General features: G+C 38.7%; 1 protein-coding gene across 1 annotated transcript; it reads left to right on the top strand.

The window, feature by feature from the left end:
- The first annotated feature begins 6,377 nt into the window (after positions 1-6,377).
- Positions 6,378-15,925, top strand: LOC139774675 (silk gland factor 1). Its single transcript, XM_071710093.1, has one exon. The coding sequence runs from the start codon at positions 7,459-7,461 to the stop codon at positions 8,971-8,973; it is 1,515 nt and encodes a 504-aa protein (XP_071566194.1). The 5' UTR covers positions 6,378-7,458; the 3' UTR covers positions 8,974-15,925.
- Positions 15,926-17,655: the final 1,730 nt, after the last annotated feature.

Below are 17,655 nucleotides of genomic sequence, written 5' to 3'. Positions count from 1 at the left end.
TATATGTGTGTACTTAAAATAAAGACAATTTGTTAATCTGTCACGTGACAACGAAGAAATGATTGTTTTTATTTTTATATGCAATATTTTCTTCTACTTTTGCGTCATTAACATCGGTTATTCATGTTTTAAAGTAACTTTCGAGTTTAAAATATAATACTTAATTGATTTAATATCCGTGAATGAGCAATAACGTATTTGCGGCATTAATATAACGTTATAATCCATTCGTGAATAATAAATGAATCGTTAATCAACTGTGACAAGTAAAAATTAAATGGGGCAATTTCGAGGAGATAAAATGTTCAAATAAACCGTTCTAGGGCTGGCGTGCCACAAGTTTGCGTAATCACGCAATATAACGCATTTGCCCCTATAATTCGAATAGTAATGGAAATGCAGTTAAAAAATTTTAACTCGCTTGCGCCGATTAGCTCGCAACAACAATCGTACAAGTTTTTTAACAGTTATAAATTTATTTTAAAAAACATTTATTTCAAAATTTTCATGTATGTAATAGTTGATATTAGGAATTAAATTCAAGTATAGCAAACTCAATCAACGATTATTTGAAAAATTGTTAATTTATATTAATTAAACTATTTTAAAACATTATTTAAATTTAAATATTTCGTAGAACGTAATCTAAAATCAAATTTTCGCTAAATTAAAGAATTTGCTTGAAATTCAGTGAAGAATAAGTCTTTATGGACTATTTGTAATCGAAATTTAATTTGCCTTTCCTTTTCTCTAAAAAAAACCTTGTTTAAAGGAGCCATTCATTTCATTGTAATGGCATAATTAGTCATCTACTTAAGTTTTCGCAGAAGAAAGATTTTCTTAAAATATTTTGTTATCTGTGCAAAATTATCTATTCGTTTTTTTATCTGTGCAATATATCTGTGCATTCAATTAATCGTTGCGTTTACGCACGGTTGTTGAGTGCTCGATCAGCCCGATGAAGGCCTGCGATACGCGATAATCTAGATCAAATAGCAAATCGTTGTTTAATCGTAGATTAAGGATTTGTACTAACCGAAACAAACAGCTCTCTCTCTCTCTCTCTTTCTCTCTCTTTCTCTCGATTGCGTGTACTTGGGTTCCAAGGGGCCAAGCAGCGCGGAGGGAGCGATTTGTTATAACGAAGAGAACGGCGCGCCCGGCACAATGTAGTCACTTGTTTACAAGGACAATATTTTCATTCCGCAAACAATTCGTGGCTCGATAAAGACACGGTGTACAGGTGGGTGCTCGGTGAGGATCTAACGTTGTAACGAACGCGCCGCTGCTCCTCGTTTGTGAACGCGCCTGTATATACATATATATATACACACATATTGTGTATACGTGTGTGTTTACGAATCTCTCAAGTAAAGTATTAGCCGACTCTAAACGCTTGAATCATCGAGTTGTGTGCCGTCGATTCCTCGACGTCGCCGCGTCGACGGAACGATATCCCACGATTTTCTTTTCGCGCTTCGGGCCGGATTGGATCATAAAGCTATGAACGAGTCGTGCCGTTGCTCATGGGATTTCGCTTTTTACGCAAACTTATGTGAAAGTTATTTAAACAGCATTCCCCGTGAACAAATAAAGAGCGCGCAGGCGAGGAAAGACTCCAAATCACGTTTACCACGTTTTTGAGATATAATTTATAGCTTCGAAGCTATATGATTTTATAAATGAAATTCGAAGAACTTTCGCATATTAAATCACATATTGTATAAATGATATTAATAAATAAAAATTTTCGAATTATTTTAAAACACACAATCTAAGGTACATTTTTAAAATTAAGTTTTCGCGGAGATAGCATTTCAGTTTTAGATAGAGTGTTCGAATTCAATAAATCATAAATTCATGAATAAAGATATGTTTTCTCATTATGCTTTAAATAAGCCTGGGGCAACACAGCCATCATAGAGCTCAAAATAGAACTCTCATAGCTGCAAATAATTTTAGGAAGCGCAAAAAATATTATGTAATATAATTTTTAGTTATATTTTTTAATAAAATAGCTGTATTTTTTTAAGTTAATATTCTTTTTTCTCCTTTTCTTCTCCTCTTTTTTCTTTATAATTATCTATTTAAAAGTTATCAGATTATAATAGGAAAGGAAACAACACGAAGTGTCGGAAACATGTACCTGAAATAATTTTCCGGCATTTACGATACGCGAGAATGGAAATGACGAATCTCTTTAGGATGTTATGGTCTGCGGATAATATGAAGTAATAATAAGGGATGTTACCTGCTATAGTTTATAGTATGCTGTATGTTGAAATCGAATTACGAAATTAGTAAATCAATGCTCTCATTGTACCTACTTCATTCAAAATAACTCTCTGCATAAAATTATAATCTTTTGATGATATTTTTAGGCAGTTGTTCTCTTCTATAACTTATATATATATATAGAGAGAGAGAAAACTAAGTAACTTAAAGTTACATATTATATATGCTAATGCGAAAAAGAGGCCCGTGATGAGAGATTTACATTGAGATCTTCGATAAAGATTTTGTCGACATTTGCTTTCATTATCTTGCCGAGACTATGTTTGGCAGGTAGTGTGTACATTCACTAATATAAACATTGACTCTCATGCACACCCACTAACTTCTGTGTTAATAAAATACGAGTATCTTTAATAATTTCCAAATATCTCTAGTTAATAAATGCAAGTATCAGTATGTTCTCGCTAATTGTATCTTCATTGTATATTCGATTAGGCACGCAATCAATTAGTTCCGCGAACGTTTGCGACGATAGAATTTCACCTGTTTTGCTCTCAAAAATTTTACTCTCAATAACAAACGGAAAACTTTTGGTAAATATAGAATGCACGCGCGAATGCCGTACGTCGATGAACACATATTGCCGCTCAAATTCGGTGTCAACGAAATGGTTTCGAACATATTGTCGGCGAACTCTTTGTCGGTAGCTTCAACGTAACGGGTTAACCCACAAAAAAAATCAGGTATACGCATGAGGTATACAATCAGGTATATGCGTTTCAGGTATACGACACCCCCAGTAAAACACCCCCAAGCCTTGGTCATCGGGATCCATTAAGGTAACTTTCAAGACTATTTGGAGGGCTATAATTAGTTCTATAAAAAATCTTTAAGACGTTATACTTTCTCGAAAATAAATGTATATAAAATAAATAGTACTTATCCATGTAATTTAATTTCTTTTCTGTAACGCGATGCCGTGAGCGAGTTAATTTTATAACATGTCGAAATAATTTCTTGTGGATGCAACTTTAATTGTAACAATTATATAACTGCAGGAATATCGACAGTAAAAAAAAACCGTGTACGCTATCTAGCACGGCCGTTGCGTGCTGTCGGTTTCTCCCCGTCGGCTAATGGACGCCATGTCGGAGGACGCCGACGGGATCGATCAGCAAAATGACGCGGCTATTTATTGTCATAAACGTTTTTTAGCTGCTCTTAATAAAATGTATGCTACATACATTTTAATATTTTTGCGTTTTTTTTTACGAGAGATGAATACAATCGTTATAAAATTTGTCACTTCTCATATTTTCTGCAATAGCTAACTGTAATTCTTCGTTATTTATTAATTTTTAAATTGTTTAATAGCGAGTTTAATATTAATCGGGGACGTTAGAATCTGGATCAGAATGAGTTTCAGAAAAAAATGAATGGAATTTCGATTTCAAGTACTTTTACTTTTCGTACGTGACGTTAGAATCGGTATAAAGATTAAGATAAAGATAACAGCAAGATTTATAGCTTTTAGACCCAAATATGTTTTGAAATAAGCATTTAAGACAATAAGGAAAGTCTTTTATACTTGTAAATATATTTAATTTTATTGAAACTATTTTTATGATACTTTTCCAACTACTTCAGGTATATACCACAATAAAAACAGCTGTAACATTAGCATAAGAAAACTAGAATCTAAAATAGAATCTTTCTAATCCTTTGTACATATTATAAGGTCGTATTTTAAAGAAGATATTTCTATTTCCTCGATAGAAATATTTTTGTTAACTCCGGACTAGTTTAATAAACACACTATTCTGCATTGTTTCAATGTTGTTTAAAAGATTTGTGGCTGATGGATTAGAATAAATTTTCAATCTTTGTTCTGATTTTAACTTTGTGTATCTCTTTCATTGTTGATAATTTACAGATCTACATACCTACTGTTTCAATACTGTGTCGTATATTGATTAGGAAGAGTTTTAGGTAATTTATCAAATTTCTACGTTTGATTTGCGATGTAAAAAAAATATATTCATATTTGAGAATTAAAATAAAAATTCAGTTTCGTTTGATAATCTTGATGATAATCTCGATGAATAATTTTAATTTTCTGTCAATATTATAGAGAACTTAAGCTCCAGTTATTTACTCTTACAATTGGTTAGATTGATATTTCTATTAAAAGTTTATCTTATCTGGGTTTGTAGTTACTTAAGATGCGTCTAAGTTATTTATGACACAAAATGTTATCGGGACGGACATTGACGCATCTTTTGTTCATGTGAGATGGGCAGAGATACTTTCGGAAAACTAAAGAAAGCAGCTGTGTCGCACCTTTTATTAGCTATTAATTTTCCAAGAGTTGTTGTCTGTAGATAATAAATGACACGCGACGACATTTACGTAAAGTTAAAGGTATCTCGCGCGAATAAAGTATGGAAAAAATTTCGATGACGTCAATGAAAATTCAAATGAGATCGTGGGTAGAGAATGTGGGCAGATATAGGTAGCTTAGCATACCATTTGTTTCTCCGTTCTATAAAATACCTGGACACCCTTACTTTTTATCTATATGCTTCGTGAGGTGACAGAGGAATTGAAAGACGTCCACTCAAAATAAATAGAGTTAGAAAATTCCAATTTACGTCGCAGCATATTAAATGACAAGAGGGCTTTTTAGATGCAAAAGAGACATTTGACAATAATGTCAAATGGCATAAACGATCGAGCGAACTTACAGCGAGCGAGGAAAGCATGTCATAACGTGTAATACATTTAAGTTTCTAATAGAAATGAAAATTTCATAGAAGTGAAAATCGTTATTTCAACCCGTATAACCTGCGTGAACAATAGTTCAATTTTAAAGATTTATTTACTACATTTACTAAGCTTTACGATTTACTATACATTTATCAGATTGTGCAATTGAACAAGAGAGAGAGAGAGAGAGGGAGAGAAAGATATAAATATTTAATTATTATTATAGATAAAAAATGGAGAATAATACATCAGAGGTTTTAATCTTCCAAAAACTTCACTCGTGAACTAAGAATCCGCATACTATTTTCTAATCTAATTAATGTATAATAATTACTATATGCGAAAGACGCATTATTCAATACTTACAAATATTTATGTGAAAAGTTTAATTATTGTTATTAAGAAAAATCAAGTATTACAGTTTTCCTTATATAATTCATCAAATCAAGTATTAAGGTTTTCCTTATATAGTTCGTGACAGCAATTACTGGAGTTCTTGTAATTATATATATTCAAATAAATATAAAAATAAATGTCATAAATTTGATGATATAAAATCTGTAATATAATAAGAACATAATAAGACGAATGAACAAGAGTACCTATGTAAGACGACTGATTTACAACAGCAATGTACAATACGATATGCAAATCACATTGTACTTATGTTCCTTATGTTGTACTCCAAACTTTCGATCGTGATGATTCCATGGTGACCCTCGTGGATCAACCGACGTTTTCTCCGCGGTCTCCATTGGACACCATCGTGAATAGCTCACCTCGTTCACGTCAGATTCACTTGTAGATCAACGAAACAATATCGAGCCGTCGATTCATGCTTTGACTCCAATTTGTGCATTATTGCAAGATAATCCCGGCTCGGCAAGTCGGGAGAAAAAGACAAAACGCGAGTAACAATCGATCGGATGAAGCGAAAATGCGCGTCGCCGGAAATCGTTCGCGAGAGGAAACGCGTAAGGGCACGTCACGTACGCACGTCCGGACGGAGGTGCCGGTTATCAAACGCGTGGCAGACAACAACATGACATGAGAGAGGAGCGGCCAAACCATGCCGCGGCCGCGGCGCGGCCGTCGCGGCCCGGTTCGGTTCGGCGCGGCACGGCGCGGCACGGCACGGCACGGCGCGGCAACGTCGTCGTGGAGCCAGGAGTCTCGCGTGGAATTGCGCAAGCCAGTTCCGCTCCGCGGGCTCGATCTCGTGCGTGCGGGCCACGGTGCATGCGCGTATCACGCTTCGCTCCACCGTCGTGTACGGCGTCGGAGGGGAAGAGGCCGTGGCGCGCCACGCACGATCCGACGATGTGCGATTCATAGAGCGATCGGGAGGACTGCCGGCCGCGTTGAATCCACCGTCAGATTGGTCGGACGCGACACGAGCGGAGGTACGCCCGCTACGGGATTGGCTGGCCGCGCGACGTCGGGCGCGGCTCTCGCAGCCGATAGTGGGGTATATTTGAACAAGAGCCGCCGACTCAAGAGTAGCGGAGTACACTCGCTAACCGGCCTCCATCCACAACACGGCACACAGAGAGAGGAGAGAGAGACTCGTCGGTACGCGAGGCGGAGTGTGTGGTGAGAGGTGGTGAGGCGGCTCAAACAGCGGCCCCGCTCGATCAAATAACCGACCGCGCGCGCGACCGTCGAGCGGCCGTCACCGTATAGTGGTTGGTGTTGTTTCGCGCACTCGTCCACGTCGTACAACACGCGAGCGAGAGCCTGGGCTCTTTTCCTGTCGTCGGCTTTGCGCTCGCCGTGCCCTCCATGGTGTTGGGGTAACAATTACCTCTATCTCTCCCGCGGGGGGTACTTCACTTTCGCGTTCGCGTCCGCTACCGTCCGCTTCGTGTATCGAATGCGCATCTTCCCGCGAACAAACGGACTGTGCATTGTGTTCCGGGAAGAAGATGAACAAGAAGAAGTGAACGGAGTTCATCAATTGCCCTTCGTCATCGTCGTTCCGCTGACGCAGTGCGTGTCCTTCGGTGGTTCGATAGAGATACGCTCGTGACTTTTCTTCTCGCGCGGCAAGGAATAACGTTCTTGGTTCTGCTCCGGTTGTGACGGAATAGAGTTCCGTCGACATAGTGCCGTTCAGTGCGTTACTCCTCTGAGGAAGAATATTTGGTGATGTTCCTCTTTCTGGTGAAGTTAGTCTTTCTTTAAGTGCGAGGCGCGCGATTTCTCCAGGTATAAGTCGCCGCGCGTCTTCCGCGGCTTGCATCATCTGTGCGTACGACTCGAGAATCGTCTCTTGTGACTTGTGACTCGATAGAGGACCAATTAGAGAACTGCTTAGTTATAGCGCGGATCGACTTCGGATTCATCCGGAAGATTAAGGGAATACCCGATTGCCAGCAGCCGTGGTTCCGCGGTTTTCATGATTCGCGCTTGACAGCGGCGACGCGACAGCAGGCCACCCCGGCACCGGTGAGCTCTATGACCATGCTTCAGTCGCAAAAACTGTACGGCGATACGGGTGCCATGACCAGCGTCGCGATGTCCAGTATGGGCAGCATGGCGCCCACGTACAGCTCGATAAACTCGATGGGCTGCGTGCCGATGGGTATGTCGATGGGAGTCGGAGTCGGGCCCAGCTGCAGCCCCCAGGGCGCCGGCGGTTTTAACATGAGCACCATGAGCTCGGCGATGGGAATGGCGTCGATGGGAGGCGGCGGAATGAGCGGTTACAGCAGTGCTTCCATGGGCGCCGGCGGTGCCTGTATGAGCGCCGTCGGATACGGCCCGCTGACTCCCGGCGGGGGTACTGGTGTCAGCCGAGATCCGCTCTCTCTAACGGAACCGGACTCGCCGAATTCGGCGCTCCAGCGTGCCCGCAGCGACAAGTCCTATCGACGCAGTTACACTCACGCGAAGCCGCCGTACTCCTACATCAGCCTAATCACCATGGCGATACAGAATGCACCACATAAGATGTTGACCCTCTCGGAGATCTATCAATTCATCATGGATCTGTTCCCATTTTACAGACAGAATCAACAACGTTGGCAAAACTCCATCAGGCATTCCCTGAGCTTTAACGATTGCTTCGTCAAGGTGCCGCGCACGCCGGACAAACCCGGCAAAGGATCATTTTGGACGCTGCACCCTGACAGCGGCAATATGTTTGAGAACGGTTGTTACCTACGACGTCAAAAGAGGTTCAAAGATGAGAAGAAGGAGCTAACCAGACAGACCAACAAACATCAGCAACATCAGCATCAGGCAACTGCGGTGGCAGTGGCGTCTGGCGCGACCATCGCCGGCCAGCACAGTCCACCCACTCACGAGGTCGCGCCTGGTTCCAAGAAGACCGGCTCGTCCATCCACCATGGCGGCCCACAGCAGCCGGACGACAAGGACCTGCACTCGCTGGTGTCTTCGTCGCACCATCATCATCATCACACGAGTCTGCATCAGCATCACACCGCTCTGAAGAGCGACACCACGGACCTCGGCGGTCTCCTCGGACCCGATCTCAGCGCTGCGCACGACGAACTCACCGCAATGGTCAGCCGCGGCATTCATCCGCAACTGTTGTCCGACACCGCGAGTCTGCACCACGGCATGACGGGCAGCCTGAAGCAGGAACCGATTTACGGAACGGCGGCCAATCATCCGTTTAGCATCAACAGGTTATTGCCGCGCGACACGACCGGCACTTCTCCCGGCGCACAGGACACCAAGCCGCCCGAGATGAAGATGTACGAGCAGCTGCACCAGAGCTACGCCAACTTCAGCTCGCCGCATCATCCGCACGCGCACTCGGCGCCGCCCAGCCATCATCATCACAACGGCATGCACGCCAGCGCGAACGCCGCCGGGCCGATGCATATGACGAATCATCATCATCAGGAATATTATCAGAGCCCGCTTTATCATCACGCAACGAGCGTGGCAACCACGAGCGCTCCCCCGCCGCCCGCGGTCGCAACCGCGGCGCCGGGCTTGTGACATCACGCTACCCACCCTTACGCTTTGGCCTGAGTCGCTGCTGCCGCGGCTTACGTCGCGACCGCTACCGCACCGATACCAACCCCGATGCCGGATCTGCCCACGATCACGGCGTCTGCGACGAACGTGGGGCCGACGTCGCCCGCGACCTCGTCAACCTTCTCGTCGCCGTCGCGAGCGCAGTCACGTCGACGCGCGCGTCGTCCCGATAACAACGACGACGACGTTGTTGACGCCGTCGTCTGTTGGCCACCCGATGACGACGACGAGTACGACGACGAGAACGAGGACGAGGAAGAGGAGAACGTCGTCTACAGACGGTAAACGTTGCCGAGAGGTAGGCTTCGGGGTATTTCGTTTCATTGAGAATTACGGTTCATCGTCGCGAGGATCGATTTTTTTTTATGTTACGTTATTGCGTGATATGTTGGGCAAACGCGAATATTATTCTAGAGATTATTCTTATTAATTGTAATATGTTTCTTATTAATCGCAATTACATGTAAAATATATGTAATATAATAGCAATTGTTATCATTATTTTGATATATATACATACATTATGTAAATTGTTTATCAGAATCTTAGAATATTCTCTAAATTATTATTCTCTTTATGAAGAGTTTTTTAATATTCAGTTTACATTCTACTCTGCTCTTTCGTTTTATATGTATTCTTTTGTGTAGATCGATGCTTCGATCATTGTATATTAATTATTAGTAAATAAATTCCCGCATTAAATTATACAGTAGCGGTAACAAAAGTTTAAGAATGGAAAGAAATAGAATGATCAATTTACGTGACTATAATTGAAACAGAATTATATTCTTTACTTTACACAATAACTGACGAATATGGATTCTTTACATAAAAATTAATTTCTTTACATAAATATGCAGTGTATATGCGAAAGAAAGTGTACATATTTGTATTCGTATTTTATATAAGTTTATATATTTATATATTTATATTATCATTGATTAAAGTCGTGTATAAAATAAGATTTATTATACTTCAAGTTTATCATTTATTGCATTTTTTAAGAAGCTATTTCTGAAATATGTAGTAATAAAAGAGAATATGGATCACGCGAATTCAAATATTTGTAGAAATAGATACAATATTCACATTCTTAAATATGCCCAACACTTGAAGGAGGTCACATATACAAGTATATATTATGTTGAGAAAAAAGGAAAGCGGATAGGGAAATATTTACATGCGATCTATTACAACACTTGCTCATCTTAAACTTATGTCCGTTACTGTATGTTGTCACTTAAACTGACAATGACTTCGTAAGCATCGTTTCAAGTACAATTGCAAACAACAGTCGTGATAGAGGATAAAGTGGATTTTAATCTCCTTTAATTCGTGGGAGAGTTCTATTCATAATGTTTGGGAGTACAATAACGAGAACGTTTGAGAGATCAATACACGGTACATAAAATCGTGAATAGAACTTTACCTCAGTCGCTAGAGCATTTTGTAATGACGAATGTTTCGTGGGAAAGTGTCACGCGACACGATTTTTTCCTTTACTTTTCAACGTCCGTTCGTAACTTATCCGGAATGTTATCTTTATTTCATCATAACCTACCTATTGAACTTATCTGCTTTATATCGAGGAAATAGGTATTCGGGAGAGGTATTTTGAATGAGAGACCGAGGGCACACTGAATCATCCAGTATTCTGTATTCCCGCGTTTATCGTAGCCGAACAGCTCGATATAATCAATTCGCTGTATCACACGAGAAGTTTTCATGATACGCTCGAGTGATATCGATATACTCTTACGCGATAGCCAACAGCAGTGCATCTCGTCGGTATGCTCTATTTCTTGCACATCATCACACCGAGATTACGCAATAACCCGGCACACACTTGAGTATTTACAGACGATCGTTATCTTTGCATCGAATTCGTAATGGTCTCGTTCAACAAAATTAATAAAAAGAAACTACATGGAAAGAAATGCGCTAAAAGAAGACCAAAGGAGATACTTTATAAAATCACATTAATTAAAATTTAATATTGAATCTTTATTGCTATTGAGTTTTAACTCTGACTTGGTTGTTTTCTATTACAATACGATGATCGCAATATCCAGGAAATTTATATATTCGGTTTATTTTTCTCTTCTCACATATATGTCGCCCCGTATATCTACTAATTCCTCATAAGTAATTTTAATATAATTTTTATATAAGATTGTTTATATATAAAATCAGTTTTTTAAAGGGATTATATATGTATTTTTAATGAAATACATATATGTATTTCAAATACATATATGAGTCATTTGTATTGAATTGACTTAATTGTCTCATATAAGAAAAACGAGATTTTATATACGGAAGATAAAAAGAAGCGAAACAGAAAGGAAACAAACCACGAATATTTCTTTAACATGAAAATAATTTACAATCAATAATTTACAACATATCATTATGTAAAGACTAGTATTTTGTGTCCAAATTAGGATGTAAATTAAAACAAATATGTCTTCTGCGCCCATGTCGAGTTTCTTTTTCGTAATCTTTTATAGATACTCCAAATCTACATTGCAATTTCGAATTTTTGTTACGAACTAAACGACTTTGTATACGACCTTACGTTAGAGATAGTTATCAAAATGTAAAATATCAAAACTGTGACTCCAGTATCACTTGTTACTGCTAATGAATATCTAGTAGATTTCATATAAACATTTCCAACTAAAAATGAATAAGATCTATGTTTCCAAATTATCTTCGTACAGCTATTAATACAACTCGGAATGCGAAAAACGTTGACTTCTCATTATTAGCTGTCGTTTGTTTCTTTTTGCCACGAAAGATAAAGATATTTTATGCTTCGTTGAGTCGTGTAATCGTCAATAATTATTATTAACTATCCGTCAGCTATTGCTTTAATTGACAATCGTACAAATTTGTTGAACAAGACTATCATGTCGGCATAATATCGATTTCAAGATGAAGACATACTAATATACGTGTTATAGCGAAGATTTCTTCGTAATTATCATTTACATTGGTGTGACTCTGTCTTTCTTAAATCAGTCATTGATCTCGATTTTTCTGCACTTACTTCTTCTGTAACTATTTTCATTTATTTATATCTAGTGTGTAACGCCGCGGAGATTATGGGCAGTATCGAGTTCTTATCGCGAGATGTAAAATTATCAAATTAAATAAAATTATTTTTTTTTTCAAGAACGGACGATAAGTTCGGTTTACTGCTTCGTCACAATCTTACATGTCGAAGTCGGCGCTCACTAATCTATTAGATCTGTCTCATATCCTTTTTTCTTATTTCAATTTCACATTTCAAACTATGAAATTAGATAAAATACTCTGCATAAGAGAATAATAAAGTAATTATATCGTGTATAATGATTTCCTCTTTCATGCTGGAGCAAACTTGGCTCCAACATGAAAAGATTCGCGAGCTTTCGACATACCCAACACTCGCATATCTCGTATCTAATAATACCATTAAGAGAATCGCTTAAGGGTATTCAAAAATCGCGAACGATCCACTACGATGCTTTATTACGATTGCACGAGGCCCGCGGCGATGAACCGGTACTTGTGATCCTCGATTAATATTAAAGGCGAGCGTACCCCGTTGCGAGGGGTGCGTTGTTGCGGCAAGGGAGCGGCGTAAACCTGCGAAAAGCAGTGCCAGCGTAAAAGTGAGAGCGGTGTCGGATGAGTAAAACTTGTGATACTATACGTGAAAATAAATATATAAATTAATGTACGCGTCGCGCGTCGCGTAAGAGACAGAGGACACGTATGAATATATATATAAATATATATATTATATTTGAGCACCCCTACACACGTGGTCCACGTAGTCCACGCATTTTATGCATCCCCGGTGCCCATCATGTGCACACGGACACGGGCATGCATTCACAGGAGGTATACGAACGCGCGTGTGCATCGTAAGCTAAACGTCGATAAATAATAGTTAATTCTCGTTTGAGAGCGGAGAAAACGCCCCGCGTTTTTTTGTATAATATCTGTAGATACCCGTATATATCGTAATGCGCATGATGTACAATATTACATGTTAAAGAGAGGTATATATATACATATGATTATGTATAGGTATATATAAATGGAATCTTTATCAATATTATATATTAAGCCTACTTTAGGCGATCTACTTAATACGTGACAAAGTTCGAGACACGATTCTCCGTCATACTTGCATTTAATGTGCCGTGCATTCCGATATGTATTCTGTATACGCGTATATTTTGACTTTTCAAACATATTTTCTGTACGGTACAAAAAGTTTTGTCTTGAATTCTGTCACAGGATATAGGTCGCTTAAAGTACGCTTAGAACATAAGGGAGTGAATGAGAGAGATATGACGGGAGAGCGAGAAAGAGAGAGAGAGAGAGAAAGCGAGAGAGGAAAAGCGAGCTAGACAAACGTGATATTTCGCATTATGTATTTCGAAAGCATACTTTTATACTGTCGCACACGTATTCGCATTGTGCAGGCGATAAAGGACTCGTAAGATATTCTGCTTTCCTACGAAGGGATTTATTTAGGTTTATAGCTAAAATGATGTAATATTCTATATATTTTTTGTAAAATGCGTGTAAACATTCCCGAAAGTATACTTCAATCTAAAGTCGAATAATTCTGTTCATATTAAATTTGTATTAATTTCTGGCATCTCGAATACATTGTATATAAACCCTAGAACAAAAGATTATAATATACCCATAATGCGATTTGCGAGTTAGTCATCTACATTAGGAAACAATTGACACGTGCTATTAGATCAGTTTCAGAATCATTTTAGTACATCGGGCAATTAACTTGAAAAATATATATTCTACGTGATAAAATAATAATCAAAATTTATTTTAATAGCTACAGAGATCGCGCGTTCGTCGTCAGTCCGACGAATGTTGGCACAATGCGATCACTGTTTTATTATGTTAACGCAATATAAGGTAACGCAAATTAATTGGTTCCTTATTCAAGATGTAACAACTGACGTAAAACCTGCGCAAATACAAGCGATACAGAATTTGCTCGATAATGTTGGATATACGAGTATCATATATCGGTGCAATTTCTGCAAATCAACATTTGGGTGCAAAGGGCTAAGTCAAGACAGTCGAGAAAAAATTTCATTAATTAACGCGACGCGGAGCACAGGAATCGTGTGTGACAGGACGTCTTGCGACGACTCCATGTAAACGGCGCATTTTATTGGTCACGTATAATTCGCTAGGTCATTTGCAGCGCTACTTCAGTCTATGAATAATGAAATTCACGAAAGCTTTTACCGTCGTCGCGGCATAGTGTTACTCTTGATCGAGGAGAGAAAGTGAACTCTTGTCTGCTTTCATTGGCGGATCATTGAAAATCAAATGTCACTTTGGAAATTTAGATAATAGCTCGTAATTTCGCTGATTTTCTCATATGTCCGATTCTTACGCGCTGCTATCTAACTTTCTTTTATAAATTTTTATTGAATCCGATCATCGAGCAGATATATCGCTTAGGTAGGCATATGCGCTGCAAGATAAAAAAATAATAAAGCGAGCAGTTTCTATGTATTTAAGACGCATCTGTAACGTTGATCTTCCATCATTTTTGGCAAAAGTAATGAGATTAGAATTAGAAATTTTCTAATGAAATGCGAATTAGAAAACTTCTAATAAAACTGAAAATCGATGGATGCTTTTGAAATACGCACCGACCTATGTAAATGTGTAAATAACAAATTGCGCGTCACAGAAAATCGCTAATTATTGTTATCACCATTATATTATTACTGTCATCGCTGCGATTACATTTATCATAAATCTATTAGGTTAATTCTCTATTCTACTTTTTGTTTTCATTTTTTATTTTATAGATGTCAAAATTTTATATTATGATCTTTACTACAAAAAGATTACTTTTTTTTGCTTAAAATTAAATTTTGTTCGTTCTTCTCTCACATAAATATCGAATCTGTGGTCTCATGATAAAATCACAGTGAAATAAATTAAGTCTCAAATTTGCAACCAAACTCTCTTCGCTAACAATATTTTTATGCCTGAGAATCTGGGTTCGATCGTAACGAAAAACAATGACAACACTCGCAGGAGAATATTCCGAGTATATGAAACAAGATCTAAATTTTTTGGAAAATAACGCGAGGTGAATCTCTCCCACAAAGATATCGAGATCTCAATATGATTTCGCGACGTACTGAAAATTCGGGAAATTTTTTTTTGTGAAATTGTTACGGTCGATCCTAGGTTCTCCTGCTGTTAAGAGTGCATCGTTCGAAGAGAGAACGAAGTAAAGGAGGAAGCGAATCCTGCAAAGAGAACCTCTTAAGGCGGGGCACGCGCGAAATGCAAATCTCGAAATCACGAAATCTCATGTTTAACACGTTTTCACTGTCCCTTGGGCCGTTCCACCGCCTTTCTGAGAGAGGGAGATCCTTTTATCCTTCTGTCACACATTCTAACATATATCTTGTTTAGGAATCGAAACTTGTAATTAAAATTAATAACTTCAATAAGTTCAGGCTTCGGTGATACAGACACGCGAGAATGTTGATCTCTATGTTTATTCGCGAGAATTGGCGCGCGATAGATTTCTCGAAAATTGTATTATTAAAATTGTAAATTATGCCGATTTCAATCTTTGATTGTACTTTTCAACCCTTCGGCGTCGTTCTCACACAATCGAACCTGCCCATGTCTGATAAATATATGTCGCCCAACTCTCGAGAGATCAAATGACAAAAGAGAGTGAATGGATGAGTGAAAGAAGTAGATGTGAAAGGAGAAAATTGCGCTGTTATTAGAGAGAAAGAGAGAGTGAGGTAGATTGTATGTGAGAGAATGAAAAGAGCGACGAATCGATGAGAAGGCTGTAAATGTTTCAATAAATTTACGTATTTCTACGAAAATTGAATTATTGCTGTCTTTTTCGCAAATTACTTTTCCTCTGAGAATTTACAACAATCCTTTTCCATTTCCTCTCATTCTTATGGATTATATTCTATCATAATTTAAAGTAGGGAGAGAAGAGAGAGAGAGAGAGAGTGTGTGTGTGTGTGTCGCATAATTATATTTTTATTCAACATTGATCTTGCGGTGAAATTAATTAAAATACATTGAATACCGAATGTTCCATATGCAAATGATATGTAAACAGTTGCATTAATTGTTACTTTTGTTAAAACAAACGATATTACGCTGTCAATGCTGTATATTCAATTCATTAAATTCATTTCTTCGAATGACGAATATCTCGGCATTCCGGTCGGATAATCCATTGAGCAAATTGCGATCATTATAATATTTATTTGCGATTAGCGATGGCATCTTCAGCTGTCTCATACTGTATATCCAGTGAAATATGTTTAATATAATTTATGATGTCGCATTAAATTAAAAATTCTTATCGTAATCTGCCGCTGTGTTACGCGTAATTTTCAATTGATTATTGTACATTTGTGATACAGTGACGTTCATTTACGGTTCTCGTGCGTCATATCTTTAGTTTAAATAGAATATGCACGACAAATAGCAAACTTATAAGCTTATTTCATCTATTCAATATATGGATTTTTAAACGCTACGTTGAGAGAAATCTTGGAGTAAAAAAATTAAATTTCTGGATTATTATAAATTAAATAATATCCATTAATTACATTATTAAATATTTAATTAATTACACCTGCACCTCTAACTTGTGTTGTACCATTTCTTACGTGCGCCTACCTCACAGTTCATTCAAGATAGCGATAGCTACCGCAAAAAGCAACATCGAGGAGCTTTGGACAACGCCGTGCCAACGGCAAACAAACCTTCAACCGGGTTATCAATAGCGATCGATTGATTTCGGGCATGATAACGCGAAGACATGTATGTGGAAGGCTCGAAGAGGATAAGTGGGCAGATTAAAAACAAGATAGGCGCGCCGGCACGTGTACCGGCGGCATCTTTTCTGGCCAAGCGAGTCACAAAAATTTGTCACGATAATAGCACGAATAATTATCTTTGCTCATTGATAATGAGTAGCGAATAAATTAAACGACAGAGAAGAAAATGTGCGCTCTATATAAGTTTTAAAATCAATGCTCCCACATCTCAACCTTATTAATCGAAGAGTTAAAAATAATGTAAATAATCCCTAAAGTGTGAGTAATGTAAATTTTGGAAAAGAAAATTTGGCAATCTTCATAGTTCGAGTAAATAGTTTGAAAATTTTCATCGCAGTCAATCGGATGAAGTAGCAAAGAAAGATAAGTCGAGTGCTCTGTTCCAACGTTCAGTTCAAAAACTTATTGTTAGATTAATCCTTCGGTTATCTTTTTCCGCAAGCTGTATATCAATCATTCGATACTATTCGAATTCGATACTATTCACGCATTTATTAAGCGTCGCGGCGCGTTTCGCTGTCAGTGTAGTAATATTTAACTACGATTCCGGAACATTTGCGCGAAAACACACTCATTGACCTGAAGCTTTTTGTTGGCCAAGTGCGATCGAGTATCTTGTGTAAATTTCCTAATCTGCATATGCTGCAATCCGTTCGTTCAATGCCGATTTACTGTGCGGCTCGACGAGCTGTAATCCGTAGTGAAAGCCGGAAATGCTGATCCGGCGTTTGAGGAGATTAATTGATCGTCGAGCGAT

Source organism: Temnothorax nylanderi, unplaced genomic scaffold (assembly GCF_030848795.1).
Source record: "Temnothorax nylanderi isolate EJ_2023f unplaced genomic scaffold, tnyl_v1.0 TNYL_tig0085_pilon, whole genome shotgun sequence".
Lineage (NCBI taxonomy): Eukaryota > Metazoa > Arthropoda > Insecta > Hymenoptera > Formicidae > Temnothorax > Temnothorax nylanderi.
This window is presented reverse-complemented; position numbering and strand designations above follow the sequence as displayed.